The sequence below is a fragment of the Protopterus annectens genome, chromosome 16.part0 (genome assembly GCF_019279795.1).
Source record: "Protopterus annectens isolate FY-2018-M chromosome 16.part0, PAN1.0, whole genome shotgun sequence".
NCBI classification, from domain to species: domain Eukaryota; kingdom Metazoa; phylum Chordata; order Ceratodontiformes; family Protopteridae; genus Protopterus; species Protopterus annectens.
This window is the reverse complement of record NC_056750.1, coordinates 451,668,691-451,681,216: the sequence shown is the minus strand read 5'-3', so window position 1 is coordinate 451,681,216 and position 12,526 is coordinate 451,668,691. Positions and strand designations below refer to the sequence as shown.

At 43.9% G+C, this 12,526-nt stretch overlaps 1 protein-coding gene across 2 annotated transcripts in view; it reads left to right on the top strand.

The window, feature by feature from the left end:
- The window catches only part of RABGAP1 (RAB GTPase activating protein 1), a 4,144,188-nt gene that overhangs the window by 3,737,551 nt on the left and 394,111 nt on the right, over nucleotides 1-12,526 (top strand). For both annotated transcript variants that reach the window (XM_044058459.1, XM_044058460.1), the window contains one exon: nucleotides 495-578. In XM_044058459.1, the coding sequence (XP_043914394.1) occupies nucleotides 495-578 (84 nt within the window). The remainder of the gene's footprint in view (nucleotides 1-494; nucleotides 579-12,526) is intronic.

Genomic DNA, 12,526 nt, shown 5'->3' with positions numbered 1-12,526 from the left:
GATTTAATTAAATTACATATGGGCTTAAAAGACACAGGCTAGATGGTTAGTAATTATTAACATTGCAACTAGTAAAAAAATAGTTTTGCAGAGTAAACGTACTGAGCTTTCAGTACTTGTTTGCTGAACTTCAGACAGGTAAATAAAAGTAGTAGTTTTGAATCCGTGAGACAGACCACGTCATTGTCACAAGACAAGACTTAAGTACTTTTCAGTTGTCCCTTATTTTGCCTCATATATTTGCTGTGTCCTTTGTAATTTTTTCCAACTGGAGTAAGTTGTTCCAGACATTACAGTTTCATCCTTATTGTTCAGAAAATGTATTTTAATGCAAGGTCTGTTCCATTAACTTCAGATGTGTGTTAGAATACCATCAAACAAGCTTGAACTTGCAAAAAAAAAAAAAAAAAAGGCAGATTCTGTTTGTATTATGTGAGCAGGATTATTTTGTGCTTGGGCTGTGTACATTTAAATTCTGTTTTATCTTTCTCTAGTTGAAAGAAATGTGTCGAAGAGAACTAGACAAAGCAGAATCCGAAATCATAAAGAATAGTTCAATCATAGGAGAGTACAAGCAGGTCAGTATTTTGTTTCTTGTTGTATCATAAGAATTATTATTATTTTCAGATCACTGCAATTAATTTACTAAGGGTGGCACAGTGGTGCAACAGCTAGCATTGTCACCTAGGAGCATGAGATTTTCCAGTTTGACTCTCAGCTGGGGTGCCTTCTCTGGAGAGTCTGGATGTTTATGTGGGTTTCCTCTGGGTGTTTCTGTTTCCTCCCACATTCCAAGGGTAGTGCAGTAGGTGGATTGGATACACTAAATTATTTCTGTGTGTGTGTGTGTTTGTGCACTCGCTTGCTAGTGTTTGTTATGGAAGAACAATCATGGCAGGGCTAGCCACCTGGGGATGTGAACTTTAGCCCTAGATGTTTGTCACTGCTGAATTGACACCCGTAGCCCATGTGCAAAAATGGGAAAGGGGGGCTGCAAATGGATGGATGTGTAATTTATTTACTAAGGCTGGTTTACTCTGGGTCTTAAAACATTTGCTATTAATGGTTTTCCTATCTCAGGTCTCCTCCAGTGTGATCCCCGGTTAGCTTTTTCTTCATCATGTGATTCCAGATTTTGTTTTTATAACATAAGCAGCTAAATTTCTAAGGACTAAGAGCACAGTCTTCAGCAATCATTCAGGAAAAGCAGGAACATTTATTCTATCCTCCCCCCAAAAGTACTTATTTGGGCCATGATGCTCAAGGGAATGTCTCTTTTATCAGTGATACCTTTGAATATGCTCTTAGAATGTTAATGTCAAGTATCCTGTCTTAAGCTAAACCTGAGTGTGAAGGTCACTGTTGCAGTAGAATTTGTAGAGTTTATTGTGCAACATATGCACGTGTGCTAACTGAAATAATTACATAAATATGTATATTTATAAAATGCATATGCATAAATGCATGTTAGGAGAATTTTTCCACCTTTTGTGCAACATAATATATCCCATTTACATTTTCACAGTTGCAGGCAAGACCATAAAAAAGTAACCATTCTCAGCTTGAACTGACCTTTCTGCTCCTTCCTTTAATGGGGCGTTAAATGTTTTGCCATTCATAAACCCATGATTAAAGAACAGTTAAAACTTTTAGGGGTATTCAGAAAAAAACACGATGCCATCATGCAGTGTTATGTAGTGGAGAGAGTTTATTAGGACACTGCTTAATACTGATCTTTCGTATGCATGAGTGCAGGTGCATCTCCTTAATGCAAGCGACTGGGCTACGTAATAAAATTTTGAAGTTGATGCAGTGGCATTATCTGTAACCAAACTATAGACAGTATGTGATCCAAAAGATAGTGTCAGGCAGGTGACATTCCTAGTGCTGTGTGAGTTTACACACGTGTCTAAGCCCCCTAGTAACTGTGGCACAAACACTGCTATCAGCCCATAGAAAGGCATTACAGAAAAGTGCAGAGCCATTTCATCATTTAAATGGGGAGAAAATGGAGGAGGTGGTACAGATGGGGGAAAAGAAAGTAGAGGAGCATACAGAGGGACAACAGGAAGGGAAGAGAGGCATGAAGAGGAAAGAAATATATACTTCTTTTGCACAGGTGTCCATTTTTTATTCTATTAATAAGGGTGGAATGAGAAAGTAGCAAGAAGTTCAGGTTGTAAGGAAGGTATTAAGGAAAGCAGGGGCAGCTAGATAAACATACAACACAATGACTGACAAGGAAAGGAAGTGACGCATATGAGGATTTAACAGTGCAGAGATGCAGACTGATAGAAGGTGTATAACTCATGCTCTTGATGGGGAGTGATGCATAAGGATGAGGAACGCAATGATGGGGAATAGAGAGGAATAAGGAGAGCCTGTCAGACCATCCTAGAGGAGAACCCATCCAGATGTCATTCACCTCCATGGCTGACATCATGGGTAAATGTAGCCTCTGGTGGCTTGGTAGAAGGATCTGCCAGCTGTAGTCAGCCACAGAAGGAGTTGCTTCAGTAAACCAGTGCATGCATCTGACTGTCAGTCCAACCCCATCCTTAATCAGCTGCTGCACTTCCTGTTTGGTGACCAAAGAAGACCCTCCCTCTGGACCACTCTCAGATTAGGAGTCCTCACCCCAGAGGCCACCAGTGAGCCCCTGTCATCACCTTCCACAGGATGACTTTCATCACGCTACAAACAGGTAAGGCCTCAGGGCTGCCGGAGCCCAGAGTTAGACATATAGTGGCTGATGCATAGTACTTTGGCTATCACCTTAGCACAGCCTACACCAGGACTGATCTTCTAGAAAATAAAAATAAAAGGAAAAAAAAAACACAAAAAGAAAAAGAGAAACAAATTGAACACATTAGTACATGTACAGTACACTTCATTAAAAAAGTTCAGTATGAGCAACAGTACACTACCCTTACCTATTACCTGAAGATTCTGTCACATCTCCTTAGACAGGCCATCCTGTTTGCCTCTTATCTTTCTGTCTGATGTTAAGCATTAAACTAACAGTAGTCATTGCCTTCTTTTGTCAGGAGCAACTTGTAATTACATCTGTAGACAGTAGGCCTAATGTATAGCACCAAACCAAGTGTAAAATGCACTCAGTAATAAGGTAACTCACACTCTTTAGTCTATCTCCCAATGGAAGAACAGGTCTGAGTGGCGCCTCTGACCATCACTGCACCTGCATCTGAATTGCGTGTTGCATTTGGGATGCCAGTAGCATCACTCAGTACCTTGGTAAGTTAGTTCCAGACAACATTTGTACAGTGGGAGTCCTTATAGTCACCCAGCAGGTGTTCCACATGGTCCATGTGTAACAGGTATAGGAAAATCTTGTTTCTTTGCTGCACCATGTGTTAGCCCTGCTGAATTCAGTGCCCAAAGAGGCCAAGTCCACTCTGTAGGTCAAAACGTGGAGAAAAGTGGTGATCTGGTGTGCACAGCTGCATAGACTGGACACATCATGATGCTCAACTCCAGGCAGCACGGTACCACAATGTGAAGTAACACTAGCATGACTAGGCAGTGGTACAGTGTCGATGCATGTGCACACACTGCAATGACATCCCAGCCCAGAAATGGGCAGACACAAGCATTGTAGGTATGTCTATTGCTGGTAATGTTTCACATTATAGCTTATGATTCATAGACTGCAACATCCTTGCAAAATTACATCAGTTGCATAATTGCTATTCTAAGGGGCCCATTGTAGTGTGACCGTGAAGACCTTGGTCACCATATTGCAGGAGACTGTGTTACATTGAGCAACTGTCAGAATGTAGTGGATAGCAGAGTGCACTGTCATATAGGGAAACTGACAGCAGATAGGACTACTAGTAGCGAAACTTAAAAATGAGAAAACCACAGGGTGTGTGGAGGCAACAGGGACAGTAAGTGAGCAGAGGAGTATTTGGGGTAACATAGTACAGGGCATTTCAGGGAACCTGCCACAGTGGGGGTCCCAACCTGTCAAGGCCCAGGAGATAGGACAGGATTGGTTACAGTCTTCCTCATGGGAGGGTCTCAGCATGACAGGATACAAAGAGCACTGTTTGGCCATTTGAAGGTCCTGCTGTGTAGGGTTCACAGCAGTTTGATATATGCACACAGACTGCATGACATGCTGCAGTGGAAGGCCTCCAGTGTACCAGGCACAGACTGTGCTGTCAGCACAGGTCCAACAGACAGCAAGCATTGCCAAAGTGTCCTGTTTTGCCATGTTATAGCACACTGGTGACACTGTTGTAACACAATGAACTGTGGTCACCAAAAAGAGACTGGGGACTGTGCTGAGACAGTTTTTGACTGTCATGGATGGTCATGCATCCAAACACTGTTACACATGTGTAACCCACAGGTGTGCATTTCTTGTTTTGGGACCAAAGGCGTGGCAGTAGCTGGTAAAAGTCATGGCAGCAGAGACGACGGGTGCTACTACAGGCACTATGCATACATGGTCTGTGTATCACTGAGAATGGTAAAGCATACAAGGCTGTCCAAAATTAGGTGTTGCATGGCTTGGTGTAGGACATCACTGCGCTGAGTTGCCCATAGTATGACAGTAATACAGATGCATTACAACCTTACTAATATATTACTACACACCAAGGCCAAAGCATAGAATATTGTCAGATACAAGCTGACCACTGGGCATGGACCACCAATACAGAGGTGCCTAACTGAGGAGGAGGAGGAATTCCTCCCAGGTTTCTGTACTATACAGTTGTACTAGTCACACCACTGTTTTGTACACCTTGCTTTTCAGCTTCTTTGGCATTCTTCTTTCATATACACCACCTTACACTCTGTGCTAGTTGGTTGCAGCTCCTCATATTCTAGCTTTAACCTCCTCATTCAGACTGTTTTTCTATTCAACCATCCTTCCCAGAAACTTAAAGCTGATAACCTGTTCCACTATTTCCCTTCTATCTCAGTTCTGAGCTTCTTCTGATTTCCCCCATTTGCTGCCATTAAAACTGTCTTATCTATACACTTTTTCAGCCCATGTGCTTTCAGTTTTGCATTCCATTCCAGTATCCTTTGTTGAAGTTCTTGCCTAGAGTCTGCCTGTAATTCCATATCATCTGCATACAGCAGCTTTATTGATCTGTCCCCACCGGACTGTTTGCTAATGTAGTCCATCACCGGTATGAACAGCAGTGGGCTTAGAGCTGAACCCTAATGCACACCCATATCCACTGAGAACCCCTCTCTGAGACTGAACATTGCCCTTACTTGAGTCATTGGGTCCTTCTACATAGCTTGCACTAATTCTACCACTGTTTCTGAGACTTGAAACCACCGCAGGACTGCCCATGCCAACTTTCTTGGGACTTTGATGTATGCCTTTTCTAAGTCTAGGAATTGGATTCTTTCCTTATCTCTAGCTTTTTCTCAATTATCTCACTGCAAACATTGAGTCAGTTGTGCTGTTTTCTGATCTGAATCTGAACTGCTTATCTCCCATTTTCCTTTCAGCTACTCTGTCTATTCATTTTATCAGTCACCCTCTCCAGAACTTGTACTTGAACACTGAAACTATTATGGTTATTCTCCAGTCATATGAGATGCACCTTTCTCTCCACACTGCTGTAAGTACTCTCAGGAGCCATTTCTACCTCATCTCACCCAACATCTTTATCATATCTGTTGTGACCTCATCTGAACTTGCTGCTTTCCATGACTTCATTTTCCTTAGTGCAAGTCTTACTTCTGTGGTGGGTTCCTACTTTTCTCTCACTGTAAGATGTTTCTGGGGCAGTACAGCTTCTGTGGGGTTTTCTTTGTTTAGAAGCTGCTGGAAGTACTCCTTCCTTCAGACTTTTATGTCCTGTTGACACATGAGCAGGTTGTTGTTGGCATCCCTTATGAAGGGTGACTGACTGTCTTCTTTATCTTTCTGTATTTGCTTGCAACCTGATGTAGTTTCTTTGTGCCATCTACTGAGTCACTTTCCAGAAGCTGGTAGAGTGCCTGTGACGCATTGTTCTTTGCTATTCATAGGTTTCTAGGCTAGTGCCCTAGAGCCTTTACAAGCCTAGCCATGTTAATCATAAATATAGCCCCATATATTATTTTTTGGGTAGTTCACAGAAAGAATTTGTGAACAGAGTTGGGTCTGTGATCAACAATGGCTACCCATGTCCATGAGGGACATGAGTGCCACCCCCAGAGGTGAATTTGCAGTCTCCCATCCAGTTATCTAAGCTGCATTTGAATAAGGTCAGTGAGGAGCTCTGTTTTATGTGAATAGGGAGTCTATTCCAGAGAAGCGTCAGTCTTTGAGAGACATGTCTCTGTCTTCAACATGATCTGTTAATGTCGCAAGCTCAGTTGAGATCCCTAGAGCGAGTAACTCTTGGGCCATTTGACTTGCAGATGTGCAGCATTTCCATTAGGGCAGGGTTGGAAATTGCTAATGCAACTCCTTTCTTAGCCTCTTCATTAGTCAGCTAGTTTACCCTCCTGTCCTGATTGGTCTTTTCTTTTTCCCAGTTATTCTTGCCCTTATTCTTTCTTTTGATGACTTTCTGGACTTCTGCATTCCACCACCAGCTTTTCTTGTGTACCTTATTTCTATACCTGGCTGGACTGCATATCTGTTTTGTTATCCTCACACATACTGTTTGGAGGAACTGCCATTCTTCTTCAACTCCACCTATTTCCTCTTCTTTATATGGTACTACAGCTCTGAATAAATCCTTGAACTGTTGTGCTTTCTCTCCAAAGTATATGCTGTGTGTGTGGGGGGGGTCTACTTGAGTAGACCAAAATTCCACTTACCCGAATTTCATATAATTGAGATGACAACACCGAAACCTGACTTTAAAAGATTTACATGAAAAGAGGCAGTTGGCCAACATGAAAAAAAAAAAAAAAAACATCAAAGCATCTCAAATCTACCAAAGTGGGGGGTTTTGCCCCCCCAACTAGGTATACCAACACCAAGTTCACACTATTGTGGGGAAGAGGAGAAATTTCTCCATGTTAGCCAACTGCTTGTTTTCACTGAAAACTTTTCCAGTGATGTGAAAGTTCTTTAAGTCAGGTTTCGGTGGTGGTATCTCAATTGTATGAAATTTGGGTAAGTGGAATTTTGGTCTACTTAAGTAGACCTGCTGTGGATCGACTGTTTCACTGGGGATGACTTTGTAATTGCTGATTCTGCTCCAGTGCCCTTTCCTTACTACAAGGAAGTTTACCCGAGTTGCATGTTTTCTACTGTTGTATGTGATCTTGTGACTGTCTCTCTCTGAACCATGTGTTGGCTACTGTCAACCCATTTACCAGACAGAAGTATTGAATGGCCTTTCTTTATTTATTCCTGTTGCCCCACCCATGTGAACTTTGGCAGTCTTTATATCCTGTCCTGTCTGCCCCATTATGTGCATTCAGATCACCCATTATCAACAATTCATATTGTCCTGCTTTATCCAGTAGCTCCTACAACTGATGCCTGAATGCATTAATTTCCTTGCTATAATAACCCTGCTGTGGGGGCATAGGCTGAGATTGTGAGTACTACCCTATCATCAGACTGTAGTCTGATTGCCATGAGTCTGTCACTAATTCTGATGACATACCTCGCTGCCTTCTGAAGCCTCTCTCTCACCACAATTTCCACACCATTTCTAGACTGTCGTCCTCCTGAGTGGTAGACTCTGGATCCCAAGCCAAGTGGCTTTGCTGCACTACCCTTCCATCTTGTCTTCTGGATACATAGGATAGCCAGCCTCCTCCTTACTATCATGCCATCCACTTACAAGCTTCGTCTTGTCAGTGAACTTACATTGAGTGCAATTCTTCATTCATGTTCGGCTGGTTGATTGCTTTTACATCCAGCTTTTACTTAACAGAGCTATCCCAGGTAGCCCAAGCTGGGCGACTGAGCACTGGCCGGCCAGTAGCTTATTGACCCAGGACTACTGGGCTTTATGGTGGGCACACATGGGCCAATATAGGCACATACACCCCTCCCAGTGTTAGTATAGGTCCCTGGCATAGGCTGGAGTAGGCTGGATCCTCAACCCATTTATCACTAGAAATACCCATGCCCATTTCACGACATTAGTCAACACGACCTTTTCTAGAGCCATATTTTAAACAGTCGAGTAGCTAGCTCTGCCACAGTATGCAGTCTGTAATCCATGCTCTCCTATTTTGAGCATGGTATGCACCACAGTATATGCCCAGAGCAGTTGGTCTATACAATTTGTCCACCTATAGGGCACCATGTAGAGTCTGTGCTGATGCCCACAGCTCAGTTCTTGGGTAAGTTTGAGATGGAACACTCAGCGTGTTTTTCGGAGGTGGAAGGAACCCAACAGAGATGCACTGAAAACATGCAACTCCAAACAGGCATTGGCCGGAGATCAGGATCGAACCTCATACCTTGTGCATGGGAGGTGAAAGCCTCAACACTTACGCCAGCTGGTTAGAGAACCTTCGCATCTGGTGGTAGCTTGGATGTGAGAACTGGGCTGCTGGTGACTGCCCAAGTGTCTGTAGGTGATAGACCAGTGTAGTAGTAACATGTGCAATTGTTTTAGGACATTGACTTGCGAGTGTGAATGGTATACTCAAACATATATGCATGTCTATCATTCAGTGGAAGAGACTTCAGCACAACAGGTTGTAATATTCCTGATGCTAATGGGTCACCAATGGCGGACAATGATGGCACTGTGCACATGGTACACACCATTTCTATAGTAGTATTGTCAGTGCAGGGCACACTTAAATCACCCACAGTTGAGATGATTTTGGGGGGGGGGGGCAAGTTGAACCTCCAGCATTCTCTGCGATTAATGGTTTGCAGTCTTGTCCATGTCAGTCCTCCTAAGCTCCGCAGGTGTCTACACTACAGATTTCATCAGAGAACTGCATTGCTGCTGAAGTGTATTTACCCAGCATAGGTGAGAGATGCATAGATGTCCATTGTTGCCATTCCTCCAGGACATTCCCAGACCTGATGGTCACCCTTGGCATCAGTCACTGGAGCTGCAGTTCAGAAGTGAACCAGTCACATATGGCCGCTACTCACACCATGTCAGAGATGATGAGTGTGCTGTTTTAGGGACTGTAGAACATTGTGCAGTGCATGTAGTGAACACTGCATACCTTTTGAGGGTGGTGGAGACCCATTTGGCAGCCATTAATGCAGCCATGGGGATGTGGGCACCTGGCTGCTATGACTTTGCTAGTGAATAGAGGTATTCTGACTGATCACATGCCAGGCTTACACAGATAGCATACATCATTCAGGATGCAGCTTCATTGTCCTCACTTTCACTTGCTGCCTTCACCCCTGGGTATGGTCACACCAGTAATTATAGGTGATGGTCTCCCAGCTCCACCATGGACATAGACCCCCTGATCAAACTGATCATTGCTGTGCAGTTTAGTGTTCTCACAATCCCCTGTAGTTGTACCATGGTTAGCACATACACATGCCTGTTCACAGGGCCATAGGTGCTGATATTCTGCTGACACACCACATAGCTCAGAACAGAAGGGGTCCTATATAAGCTTCCAGTGTGGTATCATCATCCCTTGAACAGGATTTATCCAGTCCTGACACTGCAGGACCACATAATGCACTTGACCAGCATTTCACTCATGGAAGTTCCAACCCATTGCTGGAGAATGTGATCCCCTGATGCTTCCCAACCTTGTAGCATGGCTCCTGTTTGTGCTGCCCATAACCCTTTTATCTTTGTCAGCATTGCTGATGTTCTTCGTGTTTCACTGTTGCAGTCATCACATTTGGGTTATCTGCTTGCAGTAGCCCTCAGTCGGCCTGATTATCAAAGTCTTGGGTCCTGTGTCGGTTGCTGTCTCATCTTCCATGACTTCAGGTAGTCAGGGGTATAAAGCATGCAGCCGACACCATTACATCAGTCTTTCTTGGCATGCGGTTCCCAAAGTAGAAGCAGTTTGCAAGTGCCGGTCGGCCAACTCCTGAAATTTTCATTTTCGATTTTCAGAACCGAAGTCTTCAACTAAGCTAAGTGCCCCATTGGGGAAACTTTTTCTTGCTCTAAACCGATGTCAGTAAAAGTTAATAATTGTATTTCTTGTGGAAAGCAAATACCTCATAAAGATTTTCATTCGTACTGCATTCCTTGCTTAGGCCCTGACCACGACGTACCTCGCTGTCAGTTTTGTGCCTTGTTTAAACAACGAACTATTCGTCGTCAGTTTATTTATGCTTCTAAATATTTTGGTAGTCAGTTCAATTATCCAGATATGGCTTCAGTAAGCCACCAGACTACCGACATTCCGAAAAAATGTAAAGATAAAGACAGAGACAGACCACATAGGTCCAAAGCTGCCGACAGCGCTTCTCCTAAGCTAGTCGCCAGTTCGTCGGTACTCAGTGAGGTGCTTTCGCAGCCCCTGATACCCACTACTTCAGATTCGCAGGCCTCTACTGAGATCCATTCAGAGTCCAGTATGTCGCGAGATGCTTCAACTGTGGAACCTGCGGATGTCTCTACCTTGGATGGGTCCAGAGCCACTGTGCAGGCACTGGCTTCTGAGGGTATATTCAGGCCTACTGACTTGCATATTAAACTGACGCCGTCTTCTTCTTCAAGGCCTAAAACTCGATGCATGCCTAGAAAACTGACGCCCAGACCACATGGTCAGGCCTCTATGCCTAAAAAAAAAAATTATAAGAATGGCTGAAGACCTTATTAGTCTAATCAGGGGAAGCCACCCTTCCCCCTCTAAGAGACCTAGGACTGAGTTTGCTTATGATTTTTCTGATCAGGACTCTGAAATTTCTGTCTCCTCTGATGACCAGGATTTACCTTTATCTACCTATGAGGATTCTGATACAGAGGACTATATTCCCTCTGCTTTCCCTCCAGAGGATTTCTCTTTTGGTGAAACCTTGCATACTCTTAGTGAGCATTTTCGCTGGGAAAACCAGGATTACTCTGACTCTAAAAAGAGGCTTAGGGATTTCTTACTCCTGCCCCAACACAGGCCTTTAGCTATCCCCCCTGTACTGGACATTGTTGATGATGCCTTTTCGGAATCTAGCTTGGCCCCTGACTCTTTACCTCCTGCTCCCAGAAAACCTGATAGATATTACAGGGTTCCTGACTCTCACAAGTTCCTTTTTAAAAATCCTGCTGTGGATCCTGAGACCATTTCACAGGGACCCAATGGCATTAAGGCTACTACTGCCAAAAATCCTACCCCCTCTGGTAGAGATTCCAGGGCCCTGGATAGATGGGGTAAGAAGGTATACACTTCTGCAACCTTGGCCATTAGGGCCTTAAACTGCCAGATGTTCATCGTGTTTCACTGTTGCAGTTATTATATTTGGGTAATCTGCTGGCAGGTTGCCCTCAGTCGGCACGATTAACAAAGTCTTGGGTCCTGTGTCGGTTGCTGTCCCTTCTTCCATGACGTCAGGTTGTCAGGGGTATAAAACATGCAGCTGACGCCATTACATCAGTCTTTCTTGCCGCGCGGTGCCCGAAGCAGAAGCAGTTCGCAAGTGCCGGTCGGCCGACTCCTGAAATTTTCATTTTCGAGTTTCAGAACCAAAGTCTTCAACTTAAAGCTAAGTACCCCGTTGGGGAAACTTTTTCTTGCTCCTTACCAATGTCAGTAAAAGTTAATAATTGTATTACTTGTGGGAAGCAAATACCTCATAAGGATTTTCATTTGTACTGTATTCCTTGCCTAGGCCCTAACCATGATGTACCTTGCTGTCGGTTTTGTGCTTTATTTAATCAGCGCACTATCTGTCGTTGGTACATTTTTGCTTCAAAATATTTCGGTTCTCGGTTAATTATCCAGAAATGATGTTGGTTAGCCATCCGACTACCGGAATACCTAAAAAACGCAAAGAAAAAGACAGAGACAGGCCGTTGAGGTCCAAAACTGCCGACAACTCTTCTCCTAAGCCAGTCGCCAGTTCGCTGGTACTCATTGAGGTGCTTTTGCAGCCCCTGAAACCCACTACTTCTGATTCACAGGCCTCTACTGAGACCCATTCGGAGTCTGGTATGCCGTGAGATGCTTCACATATGGAACCCATGGATGTCTCTACCTTGCATGGTTACGGAGCCGCTGAGCAGGCACCGGCTTCTTGAGGGTGTATTCAGGCCTACAGACTTGCATACTAAACCAACTCCAACTTCAGTGCTACGGCCTAAATCTCGATCTATGTCTAAGAAACTGACGCCCAGGCCACATGTTCAGGCCCCTATGCCTAAAAAACAAATGATCAAAATGGCTGAAGATTTAATTACTCTAATCAGGGGTAGTCACCCCCCCCCCCTCCAAGAGGCCTAGGATTGAATTTGACTATGAATCTTCTGAACAGGACTCTGTTTCTTCTGACTCTTCTAATGATCTGGATTTGTCCATACCTACTTATGAGGACTCTGATGCAGAGGAATCCATTCCCTCTGCTTCTCCGTCTGAGGATTTCACTTTTGGGGAAAGTTTACATACCTTAAGGGACCATTTCCACTGGGAAAGTCAG